The 12,537-nt window shown below is 42.7% G+C and overlaps 1 protein-coding gene across 1 annotated transcript in view; it reads right to left on the bottom strand.

Moving 5' to 3' along the window:
- The window catches only part of GMDS (GDP-mannose 4,6-dehydratase), a 427,285-nt gene that overhangs the window by 347,045 nt on the left and 67,703 nt on the right, over window positions 1-12,537 (bottom strand). The window contains exon 4 of the mRNA XM_062617766.1: window positions 8,311-8,420. Coding sequence (XP_062473750.1) covers window positions 8,311-8,420 — 110 coding nt within the window. The remainder of the gene's footprint in view (window positions 1-8,310; window positions 8,421-12,537) is intronic.

Raw genomic sequence — 12,537 nt, 5'->3', positions numbered from 1 at the left:
AGCTAGGGCAGCAGGTTCTATACTTATAGTCCTTTATAGCGCAAATCAGGTTTGGAAACTCACTGTTTGGCCAATAAAATGAACTACCCTATATGCTAAATTAGAGGTAATTTGATATCATCTTGAGACATTTGATATCCTTTTGTGACATAAAATATTCTATAAAGCATAACAATAAAATTCTCTAACTCCATAAAATTAAGGTTTGTTAGGCTTATTTTTGCCTATGAGAAAGTCTTACTGCATCGCAGAGCGCTGTTAATATTCTTTACACTGCTACACTGAAAAGCCAAACTGCTTGTTTTATAAAACACACAACCAAAAAATCCACCAATTTTCTCAGAAGCTGAAAGATTCTGCAACATTCATAAGACTAAAATCTCTATCATAACGTAACAGCACAACAATCTATACTGGGTGGTAGCAACCATGAGGTACAGTATATAAAACATTTGCTATGCAACTTGCAAGACACAATTCTAAGCGTTGCTACTAATGCAATAGTAGAAAAGTTTTACAATTAATTCCTTGAACTATTTAACCAGCTGTTTTATATAAGAACGACTACACCAAATTTTTTTTTTTTTTTAAAAGGAAAAGAAAAAAAGGCAAAAAAACCTCCCACCCCCACAAAAAAAAAAAAAAAAAAAACAAACCACACCAAATAAAAAAAAAAACTTTTGCCATAAGGAAGTATTGTAGAATTAGAGCCAAACTAGTTAAGTACACAGCTACCATGTAACCAAATAAGTAGCACCATTATGATTACAAATTCGCATCTACCATGATAAGAAAAACATGCGTCCTACCACTGGATGCAAGCAAGAAGAAATCAGCACCTCCCTCTCCGTTCCCCCTCTTTGACAAGAGCTATAGAGGGCAATGAGGTCCTCTCTCAGGCTCCTTTCCTTCAAAGTAGACAAACTCAGCGTCCTCAGCCGCTCCTCAAAGCACAGGCCTTCCAGCCCTGTCACCAGCTTTGTTACCCTCCTCTGGATGCATTCCAGGACCTTCATGTTCTTCTCAAATGGTAGGGCCTAGAACTGCACCCAGAACTCAAGGTGAGCCTGCACCAGCGCTGATTCCAGCAGGAAAATCATCTCTTCTAAGTGGCAAGTCATGCTTGTTCTGATGCACCCCAGCATGTGGTTTGCCCTCTTGGCTGCCAGGGCACATTGCTGGCTCACACTGAGTCTCCTGCCAGCCAGCACCTCCAGATCCCTTTCTGTAGGGCTGCTCTCCAGCCGCCCCTCTCCCACTTTACTCTTGGGGTTGGCATTCCCCCCATCCTGCGTGCAGAATTCAGCATCTGCTCTTGTTCGGTTTCATGCCATTGATGACTGCCCAATGCTCCAGTCCGTCCACACCCCTCTGCAAAACCTCTTGTCCCTCAAGACTCAGCAGCACCTCTCAGCTTAGCATCATTAGCAAACTCGCCAATGACGCATTCAACTCCTGGATCCAGATCACTGATAGGAAGATTGAACAGAACTAGACCTAGAATTGATCCCTGAGGAACATCACTGATGACCAGTTGCCAGATGAAGCCCCATTCACTACAACCCCCTGAGCCCTGCCATTCAGACAGTTCTTCACTCAGTGCACCATGTGCCTGTTCATCTCACAGCTGGACAATGTGTCCAGAAGGCAGGGACAGTACCAAAAGCCTCTCTGAAACCAGGAAAAGCTAGATCCACCACCATGCCTTCGCTCACCAGGCAGGTGATCTTATCACAGAAGGATCTCAAATTAGCTACCCAGGACTTTCCTTTTGTGAACCCATGTTGACTGTGCCTGATGGTCGCATTGAGTTGCATGCCAGTTTTACATTGCCACGGTAAAGGAGATGCTACAAAGAACGAAGCGAGGACTAAAGATTCTACCAGATGACTGCACTGTAATTCGGGGTTTTGTGTCCACTGCATTGTTTACCATCGTTTCATACAATTGACCTGAAACCAAAAAACCTGTGGACAAGCTTTAAGCCTTCATATTTCAGAAAGGCGTCTATTGGTAAAATCACAGTTAACAGAAAGGAAACCTCTTTGCATAACTGAGAGCAGCAGCAGCGGCAGGGCTGTGGGGGCCCTGTCACCCATGTGTCATAGCATCAGCACGCGCCAACACAGCATCACAACGCCCTGGGGCAGTATAAGGCCAGTGCCCTCCACCAGCGCTTTGGAGCTGCAGTGCCAGGCACTCCAAGGGCTCTCGCTCCCAGGGCAGATGAGGCCAGCGGCATTTTGCTGTTGTGGGAAGCCCCTGAGATGGCTCCAGGTGGAGGCAGAAAAGGCAGGCCCGGTGTCCCCTTGGAGGCATAACCAGCCCGTGGACCAGGAGCAGGTCTTGCTGCAGTGCTCAGGGAGTAGCCGATCGCCAGCCCTGGGGTCAGGAAGGAATTTTACCCCGGGGCAGATTGGCACCGGTCCCCGGGGGTTTTTTGCCTTCCTCTGAGCACTGAGCGTGACCACTTGCCAGGGCTCCTGTGGTCCTGGTACTCTGAGTTATCGCCTGGTGCTCATGCACCACGATGGTGGCCCCTCGTGTCCTGCAGCTGTGGGGGGAAGGCTTTTTTGCCCCCAGGCTGGACTAGCAAGTGTCCCCGGGGTTTTTTGCCTCCTCCACAGCCGAGCACAGCCCCTTCACGGGGCTCCTTTCGGTCATTGCGGCCCAAAGGCAGCGGCTCGTGCTCCTGTGTGGCCCCTGGACTCCCAGGCTGGCCCCAGCGTGGCCCCAGGACTTGCTGCTGTCCTCTGTAGCACTGAGCACCACCCCAGTCAGGTCTTCCCTGGCCCTTTCTGGCTGGGTTCTCCCACTGCTCTCATCCCACCACGGCACCGCTCCTGCCCCGGCTTTCCTCCCTCAGCCTGCAAGGGAGGCCTTTTTCCAGAGAAACTGAAGGATGCGTCAGCCTGCTGCTGGCTACGCATGTGCGTCGGGTTAAGGCTTGTGAGCACCAGCTCTGACAGATTTAGGAAGAGGACCCCTTGGCATTTCAGCCAAATAACGGTCACATCCTTGTACCACTCCTCGTGAGTGCAGGGAATGGAACGGAAGGGAACAGAACAGCTATGCTTTGTCATGCATATAGTTCTGCATGACAAGCTCTGATGTGGGCCTGAGGGGATAGCTGCAGTGCGGGTCCCAAAGGGGGGCCAGTCCGAGGCATCGAGGCCTATGAACACCCTCTGGACCCCGACACAAGTAGACCTGCACTCCTCATCTACTCTCCTTCCAACACGTCTGGGATGCCACTGCAGAGAGCACTGGGCCAGATGGACTCCTGATGGAGCGTTGCTGCTCCCAGGCTCTTGTGTTTTGCTCTGTTTCTCCAAAAGAAACAGAGCAGGCATTTTTAAACACTAGCATTTGGGGGAGGAGTGGGGGGAATCACAAGGACATGAGCAGGTATTGCCCACCGAAAGAGGATTTGCAACCATTTAGTTCAGGAGCACATCCTGCTTCAGGCTGAGGGCTTGATCTTTGAGCCTCCCTGGGGTCATAGATGTGGTCTTTCGCTGTCCTGTGGAAACCCAAAGAAACTGGATGAACACAGAAGACTTTCCAAAACCAGTTCACACGTGTTCTTTGCAAACCTGTTCAGATGCTCAAATCATCCAGAGACAATCGACATCTCTCACCCCCATCAGAAGGCACAGGGCTCCTTCCCACAGAGTGACAGAGCCCATGCCTGTGGTGGGACACAATTACCCATTCAATCGCTCGCGCTAGCGCAGGGCTGGGAAGAAATGGCATCCAGTTTTCCCTCAGCACGTTCTGTTTGGGAAAGAAGGGAGTAGGGAGAGAAAAACTGGAAGTTGGAAGAGACCTACAATGATCATCAAGCCCAGCTGCTCCCCCACTTTGCGGCTGGCCAAAAGTTAAAGCCTCTTAGTAAGAGTGTTGCCCAAAGGCCTCTGAAACACTGACGGGCAGACGGCACTGGTCACCTCTTTAGGAAGCCTCTTCCAGGTTTTGGCCACCCTCTAGGTAAAGAAATGCTTCCTAACGTCCACTCTAAACCTTCCTGGCAACAGAACAGCTATGCTTTGTCATGCATATAGCTCTGCATGACAAGCTGTGACGAAGGCCTGAGGGGATAGCTGCAGTGCGGGTCCCAATGGAGGCTGTTCTCGGGCCTCGAGACCTATGAACACGCTCGGTTGGCAACAGCCTCTGGAGCTGCATTATGTGTCACCAGAAGAGCGAGGAGGTGATCTTTTGCCTTTACCACAGTGCTGAGTGGTGACAGCACTGTGAATTCTAGGCTACCAGAATTATGTACAGACATAACAGACCCACAGTGGCTGAAGGATTTGAGCATGTCATGTGAAGAGTCATTTAGAGCTGGATTTGTTTGCCTGGAGAAGCCTCAAATGGGGCTCTGACTGATGTGTTTTAAAATACCTGATGGGTGTTGGGAAGAATGAAGATGACCCAGACAGACTCTTCTCAGTGGCAACCAGTGACAGGAGGTGAGGTACAGGGGAAAAAGTGAAATACAGGAAATGCCATTAGAAAAATATGAAAAACTTTGTGGGCTGTGTTTTTTTTTTACTGTGAGGGTGATGGATCTGCAAAGATGAAGGAACAGGATGTCATGGAGGCTGTGGAGTCTCTATCCTACTTAAAACTTCAATGGACAGGGTTCTTTGCACCCTGCTCTAGCTGACTCTGAGTAAGAAGCTAGAACTACACACTCTCCAGAGGTCCCTTCGAACCTTCAGCCATTCTGTGATTTTGATAAGTTTATATGATAACTCTTGATTGTGTACTTCAATTTTCTTCTCACTTCAGCAATCCCACTTTCCTACCACCCAGCCTGCAATCTGTAACTTCGGGTGCAGCAGAGCAACAGGTGAGTACAGGTTTTTACATAAGGTGGAATTTTAGTCCATGGGCTCTAAAGATGTTGCTGTTATTTCTTTTATTTATTCATCTTCCCTGCTGCCACTTCACTCTCCATGCAGTGTGAAAACAGACAGTCACATTAACAGGTACAGTGATGAAATGAAGTAGTATTTCATAATATGTTAGGTTCACAGCAATTAGGTACCAGTATTTGATGCAGATAAAACCACAAAATAATCAGAAATCAGTAAGGTCTTTAATTTTTCCAGCACTGGGAAAGGGGAGTCTAAAGGCCTCGAAGGCTGAGGGCTTCTCTTTGGAGAGCACAGAAATACAGAACCAGAAATAGAAAAGACAAAACTGAATTCAGTAGACAAGTGTAAAGGGATATTTAGTCAAATGAAGGGTTATATGAAAAGAGCCCCTTATTTTTACATTTCACCTTTCAGGTAAGCTTTGCTGCTTAAACTTAATTCCCGTGAGAGTCTAAGCACCCACATGTCTGTAAGAACTTAAAACTAAATAGAACTTTAATAGCCCCTAAACTAAAGAAGAACTCCTAAAATACATGTGCTATAAAATTTCTGGCAACAAATGCCAGCAGTAAGTAGGCAAAATAACTTTCTACTACACAGTAAGATTTAAAGAAGTAAACTAGACAACTGTGGCTATCTACACTACACCCAAATTTACTAGGCTATTTATATGACTGCTACGACAGCAATAGCCATAAAACTGGAGCTGTTTCTTCAGTCCTACTATGTTTAACTGCTAAGTGCAATAAGTTTCAAGTGCTGAAAGGAAGTAATCTTTTACTAAGGTTGCACTGCCTTTTTGCTTCAGAAATTTATAAAAAAAAATATTTACCAACTTCACCAGTTCAACAGAACTCAAAAACACCTTACAGGTCAGTCAAATACTGATGAGATCACTTTTCCTTCAGAAAAAAAAAAAAAATAGTTACAAGTTCACAAGACTAAGCAATCTGCATGCTGCTGATATACAGTAATGGCAAATCATAGTCAACGCACTGGATTCTCAAAGCACCAAAAGCCAAAGCAGCAGGACATGTAGAGACTGGAGAGAAAAAATGAGGCTAAACTGTTTACTTAGTAACTCTGAAGTGAATGTGCTACTGTTTTCTGAACATCCAATAGAGAAGCTACAATGAAAAGAGCTAATCCCTATTTCTCACCAAAACAGACGGGAACACACACTGGATAATTTGTTCCTACTGATGATATCATTCTGTTAAGTTTACTGTTTTTAATAAGGAGCAAGTTTAAGTCTTCTCTCACTTTCTCCCATGAATAAGATCAGATCAGCCTCTCAGTGACCTACTTTATGAGTCATAGTCCTCACTATTTATGATTCAGAAAAATGTCTTCTCTGACAGTATTTCCCAGACTATCGTGGGCTCATTCCAAGAACCAATTTCATCTTCATTGGTTTCCTACAGGAAACCAGACCAACTTCCTATTATTTTACTTTCCTTCATTTCAGCATGGCTCACATAAACTAACTGGAAGTGAGAGTGATTGGAAACTTTATTCTGCATAAACACAAGCCAACACAAACACCACCAAAAAATACTGAACACGTCACTGGTTCAAAGTCACCAGAATGTGAAGCAAGCTAAGATTAGAAGTTCTTTTTTCCCTCCTTCCCTAAACACGATGCACAAAGGCAAAACCAGTAAGTTTACATACCAAAGTGGTAAGAGCTGTTCAGGTATCTGCTGAAGACATTTACCCCTAGCAGATCACCAAGTTCTACTCCCTCTTCTAACACTGGGAATTGTTTCAAAATGCACTGTTGAACTGCTTTTAAGTCCAACTTAAAATACTACAGTCAAGTTCCCCAACCACCTCAGTCAACAGACTTGGGGTGCCTAGGCTCTCTCCTCAGAGCTGTAAGAACAGAAGTATTACTGGAGATGCTAGGAAGCATAATAAGCACACCCTCCAGAAGTCCATCTAGATTTCCAGTAGGACTCCAAACATTGCCTAACTATTGGGCTGCCATGTTCAGGCTAGCTTCTAAGAAAGCTATTTTTGATGGCTCCTCACTGTGCTCATTATATCCCTAAAGCACACAAGATCTCCAAAAGCCAAGACTCGGTGTCTGATCTGCACTAGTTCAAAATGTTCATGCAGTGAGATACTTGAGGAATAAACTTTCCCAGAGCTCACGGCAACGTCATGCAAGAACCTATAGCAGCATCACCACCCCCCCTTTATGCCCTCCCACTGGAGCACTGTGATTTGAGTTGTTAGCAGCTGCAGCAGCCCTATGGAGATAGGTCAGGACTAGAATATTAGCAACATGCTAACACCACCTAAGGGACACAAGTATTTTCCCTGTAGATTGTTATCCAATGCACTTTTTCAAGAAAAGAAACGATGGAACATTTAGCTGTGGACTGCAAATACTCAGCAAGGTTTGCTGGCTCAGGTTTCACTCTGCAAAGCAGCATTTATATTGCCATCTGGACCAAAGCTGCCCTTGGACTCATGCAGCCTTGTTCTTATACTGCTGTTCCTCAGCTAACAAACCAAACCAGACTAATGCTTAGCATGGAGAAATCAGGTAAATACCAGTTGAGAATACTTTTATGTCACACACAATAAGGACAGGAGATAAGACTGACACACAATTTATTTTAAAGAGAATTTGCAGCCTGGCCATCAGTTTCAGCTTGTAATCGTGAATCGAGGCAAGAAGAAGGTTTTCACAAGTGCATAGAGATCAACTGTTAATAAACCAAGCTTTTCCATGAGACAGCAATATAGCTTAACATATGTAAAATACAAACTAAAGTTACCCTCTCTATTATTGTTCATTTTTTCCTTATGATGCAGCAGACTTGCCAGGGTCATGTTACCAATCTTCAGCAAGTCCTTTTGTTTCAGTTTCTGTAACTCTTTGGCAATCAAAAATCCAGAAATTTTATAATACCACTAGTAGGAGCAAACTGTTTCCTCTATTTGTTGGTCAATCTTTCAAAGAATACCACCTGAATGAAAACTGGTATAGGTGAAGCCCTTCTAGAAGTGATACACTCTGATACATTTATTGATTTTAATGCAAACAGAATAATGTGGTTCTAAGAACCCTTTGACCTAATAACACTAAAAAAACTTTTCCAATAGGACAGGTCAGCAGCAAACTCCACAACAAAAGTTTTCAAATGGTAGAAAAATCAGATTCTTAAACCTGTGGATTTTGTTGATAATGACAACTTAGCCTTACTTAATCCGACATCTTAATATATTTTTAATAGCAAGACTCATACAGTAATTCAGCACTGCAGCAAACAACTATCTGGATTTAAGGCAGTGTTTACCTGCTAAAGTTAGCAGTTGTTAAAACAGCTACAAATGCTGCAGTCTAAAATAATTAAAGCAGTATAACACTGCCAATGCATATTCATAATTCTCAGTGCCAGAAGCTACTCACCTTGACATGGCTCTGAGCTCCCAGGTTGTATATCTCAGTGGGTTTGACTTCATTAATGATCTTCACCAGGCAGGTGCTGTCTGTGAGATCACCGTAGTGCAGCTTCATGTCTTCAGAGTTTAAGAACACAGAGTTAATAAACTTTAGTCCCAGAACAGTATGGCAATTCTTGGTCCAAATGCTATTCCAGGTTTAAAATCCAAGTAAACATTTACTGGAAAAAGTTAAAAGATCACCAGCTGAACAAAGTTTTGCTTGTTGTTTTTCTGTGCTTTAAGCACAAAATACATTTCCTTGCAGAAGTAATAACTACCATTTCAAATTCTCTTTTAAATAATATGATTTACCTAGCAGCATTTGTATTTCTTTAATAGTTTACACTTCATTAACTCAGGTAGTATAAATTAGAACAATGTCATATACGGAATTTCAGCCATGAACCCTCACATTATTTTAATTAAGGTTTCCAATATCACTCACAAAGACTTTTAATTACTTAAGCATACTCCAATAGCTTTCTCCTCCTTCCCAAAATGTCATACATGTTTATGTTCCTCACTGTAAATAATTTCACAACACAACAAAAATGTCTGATACAACTACAAGATGAACGTTAAAGTAACATTACAGTACTACGTGCTGCATTTTATTACTATTGTTTTCCCATTTAAAAATATCAATAAACACCAAAAAAGGATTTTCAGAGAACACTGTAACTGTCAATGAAACAAACTTCATGATACTACACAGGAGAATGTCAAATGGGGTTAGGTAAGTCAGTGGCAGAACTGTTATTTATTCTTTCCTGACTACTTTCCAATCTGAGTGTGAAAAAGCAGGTAAGAGCATAAGACCAGCTTTTTTTTATGGCATGCTTTTTTGTTGTTATTTTTAACAGTTTAAGGCAGCAAGGAAGTACAGATCACACAGTTCTCAGGTGTTTAGCTCTGCACATTCCTATTTAACATGTGCTTGAGGCTCCTCAGGTTGATAAAGTGACACAGCACAGCAGGTCACAGTGTATTCTTCAAATTTGCTTTTACATCTGCATTGCTTGAAAATGGACAGTTCTGAAAGGTCTTCAAGACCCAGATGAAGCTATGACTAACAGATAAGGGAATGGTAGTGCAACTCTTTCAAAAAAGTGATAACTGTGATGAAGTATGAATGCTGGCAAGCAGGTTATGACCCCTTTTGTGCATACACATCGATTATCCATGGTAGGGGCTGCCTTCATTACTGCCATCAGTCCTATACAAACTGCATTGGTATAACACTTCATTTCCACTTGTATGGAATGCAGCTGTCCTGCTTTCCAAAAGAAATTCAATGCATGAAACCAATTTTGCCTGTGGGCCACGGCATGCACAAGATCCCAAACAGTTACAGGATAAAACTATTCTGATACTGATTTTAACCTGCAATCTTTAATACTGCTGGTGTCCAGACCACCTTAACAACTGCTGCATTTTTCTTACAATGCTAAATAGACACCCAGAGCAAGCACTACCTAACCTATTTCTCTGACAGCAGTTATCACCTTTTTTAAGAACTCTCTGGGCTGGTGGGAGCAGGGAAGAACTCAAATGCACTATCCTTTCTGTACCAGAAAAGAAAGCTTCCCCATGGCAACAGGAGACCCTCTTCTTCTGCTGCTAACCTTAGCTGGGAGTTAAACAAAATCACCCTGCCAGCTTAGCCATCCTTTCAGAGAGAATGGAGCAGATGACATTGTTATAAGAGGTCCAGGGAGCAGCAGCAGCTCTGTGGGAGCCTTAGGGTCTGAAAGAGCACCTGGTTCCTCTCCAGCCTAAGCAGCACCTGAGCAGGAAAGACAGGCTCTCTCTTCCTACAGCAGAGACATTCAGTTCTGCCACCATTGCCAGGCCAGAGAGCAGTCCCAGAGCTTCCCAGGGGAAGGTGGGCTGCCAGCCATGCTAAGCCAAGCATCAGAAATACTCTCCCATGATTACCTTAAATTTAAAGGTCTCGAAGGGGAATACCCATTTTGGTCTACAATCAAGTCTTTAAAGATTCGTGTCCAAAAGGGCTTTTTCTGAATGGGAGCAGGACAAGAGGCTTTGCTCATTTTCCGACCAATGAAAAAGAGGTCCTTCAGGAGTAATAGGCTAAGTGGAAAGACTTCCTAGAAATGGTGTTTATTTGGTATAAAGATTTATAAACACAGATTAAATGTCAAAACCTTTGGGGTTTAGCAATATTATCCAATCTATAAACCTCCTTAGCAAGCAATAGCTGAAGGGCTTGCTTCAGGAAACAGCTTGTTTTTCCTTCTTGTTCTCCCTACTATTTTTTTTGTCTAAAGAGATTCACTGTCTAGGAAGATCATCATCGTGCACTGTGTAATCAATTCCTCATGGGAAGAACACATACAGAAAAGAAAAAATTAGGGTTTGCTCACATCAACCACTATTGCTTCTTTGCTTCCTCCAGTACTGCCTGGAAACCCATTGTTTCCAAACAGTTTCCATGGAACAGCTTTTCCTGAGACTCCAAGTCCAATTCCTCCTCCTCCTCCCATTCATATGGCTGCATTCCTCAGTTAAAGAAAAATTAGATAAAAACTGAGGAAAAACATTTAAGGTCTGCTTTCTTTTCCTTTATTCCATGCCTTTCCTTAAATGCTCATTTACATATTTATCATGATCTACATTGCCTTTTCAAATCGCTTTTCATAGTCACATGATGGTCCTCACAATGCACAGTTCCTATTTGATTTCTCTTGCTTCATTTTACCTTGTAAACCCTGAATACAAGTCATAGGAAACACAGTTCTTGCATTCTCCTTGACAGAAGAACAGATTTCAGTATTCTTCATGAAGATATTTTATTCAATTTTACCCCTCTCTCAATCAGATATTTTATGTACAGTAATGTAGCAACTATCTACAGTTTTGGGTTGGGTTTGTTTTTTTTTTTTTTAAATTACAAGCAAAGATCAAGTGAACTCTAAAAGTAGCATTAAATATTACAATTTGATAAAATTAAGCTCTGTTCAACCATGGGGGAAGCAGACTTCAAAATATATGAGACTGCATAGAGATATTTAGTGTTAATAATAACTTAAATTGGACTATTTAAGACAGTGTCATTCTGTGCAAGTCTAAAAAATATGAATAGTTTAGAGAACTATATGCTTGTTAAAATGCTCAATCCTGCTGAACTGGAGCCATCCAACATTTGAGCTTCTCATTAAGTGACCAGTTAACCTTCTTAAAGTACTCAAAACAATTTTTGCAAAGCGTACACTGAAGGCAATGATTTTAGCTTTCAAAATTATCATCGGTAACAGAATATAGTAAATTTTTTGTTAATTTCCAAAAACAAGGCCTTTCCTTCAGGGAAGAATAAAAACATATTAATTTCCTTGGGTGCAGAAATTCAGAAGATACATTCTTCCTGTCATCAGTAGGAAGTGACCATGTCTTACTCATGCTGTCATGCAGGCTGTCCCCAAGCCTTCACCTCCATCAGGCACTAAGAAATTCATGAGGATACAGAAGGGAGTACTTAAGATAACTGCCTCAAAACCTCCCACATTTTAATATTCTGATAGCTCAGTGTTTTTAACCTCCTGTAGCTTTTTGCAGACTCAGCCATTACCTAACTCCTACTGCCTAGGTACATGTGAACTGTCTCAGCATTTCCACACAATTCCTTATAGAATCATAGAATAGTTAGGGTTGGAAAGGACCTTAAGATCATCTGGTTCCAACCCCCTGTCATGGGCAGGGACACCTCACACTAAACCATCTCACCCAAGGCTCTGTCCAACCCAGCCTTGAATACCACCAGGGATGGAGCATTCACAACTTCCTTGGGCAACCCATTCCAGTGCCTCACCACCCTCACAGTAAAGAACTTCTTCCTTATATCCAGTCTAAACTTCCCCTGTTTACATTTTACCCCATTACCTCTTGTCCTATCACTACAGTCCCTAATGAAGAGTCCTTTCCCAGCATCCTTATAGGCCCCTTTCATATTTTCCCCTTTTGGTAACTCACACACACAAGAATATCTATGTTTTGTGTCACATTTTCATCAGAGACAGTCATCACTTTCTTTCTGAGATAGAGCAGCTAGCTAACACAAGCAGAGAAAAGTGAAGCTAAGCTATCAAGTGGGGTTTTTTTTACTTGTTTCTTTGTTTTAAGTAACCAATCCCAAATCAAGCAGAGCTTAAAAATAACTACTTGTTACTAACAT

Source organism: Pezoporus occidentalis, unplaced genomic scaffold (genome assembly GCF_034315485.1).
Source record: "Pezoporus occidentalis ecotype Australia unplaced genomic scaffold, CSIRO_AGI_Poc_V1 ctg2, whole genome shotgun sequence".
Lineage (NCBI taxonomy): Eukaryota > Metazoa > Chordata > Aves > Psittaciformes > Psittacidae > Pezoporus > Pezoporus occidentalis.
The sequence above is the reverse complement of the archived record's forward strand: the minus strand, read 5'-3'. Positions and strand labels throughout refer to the sequence as shown.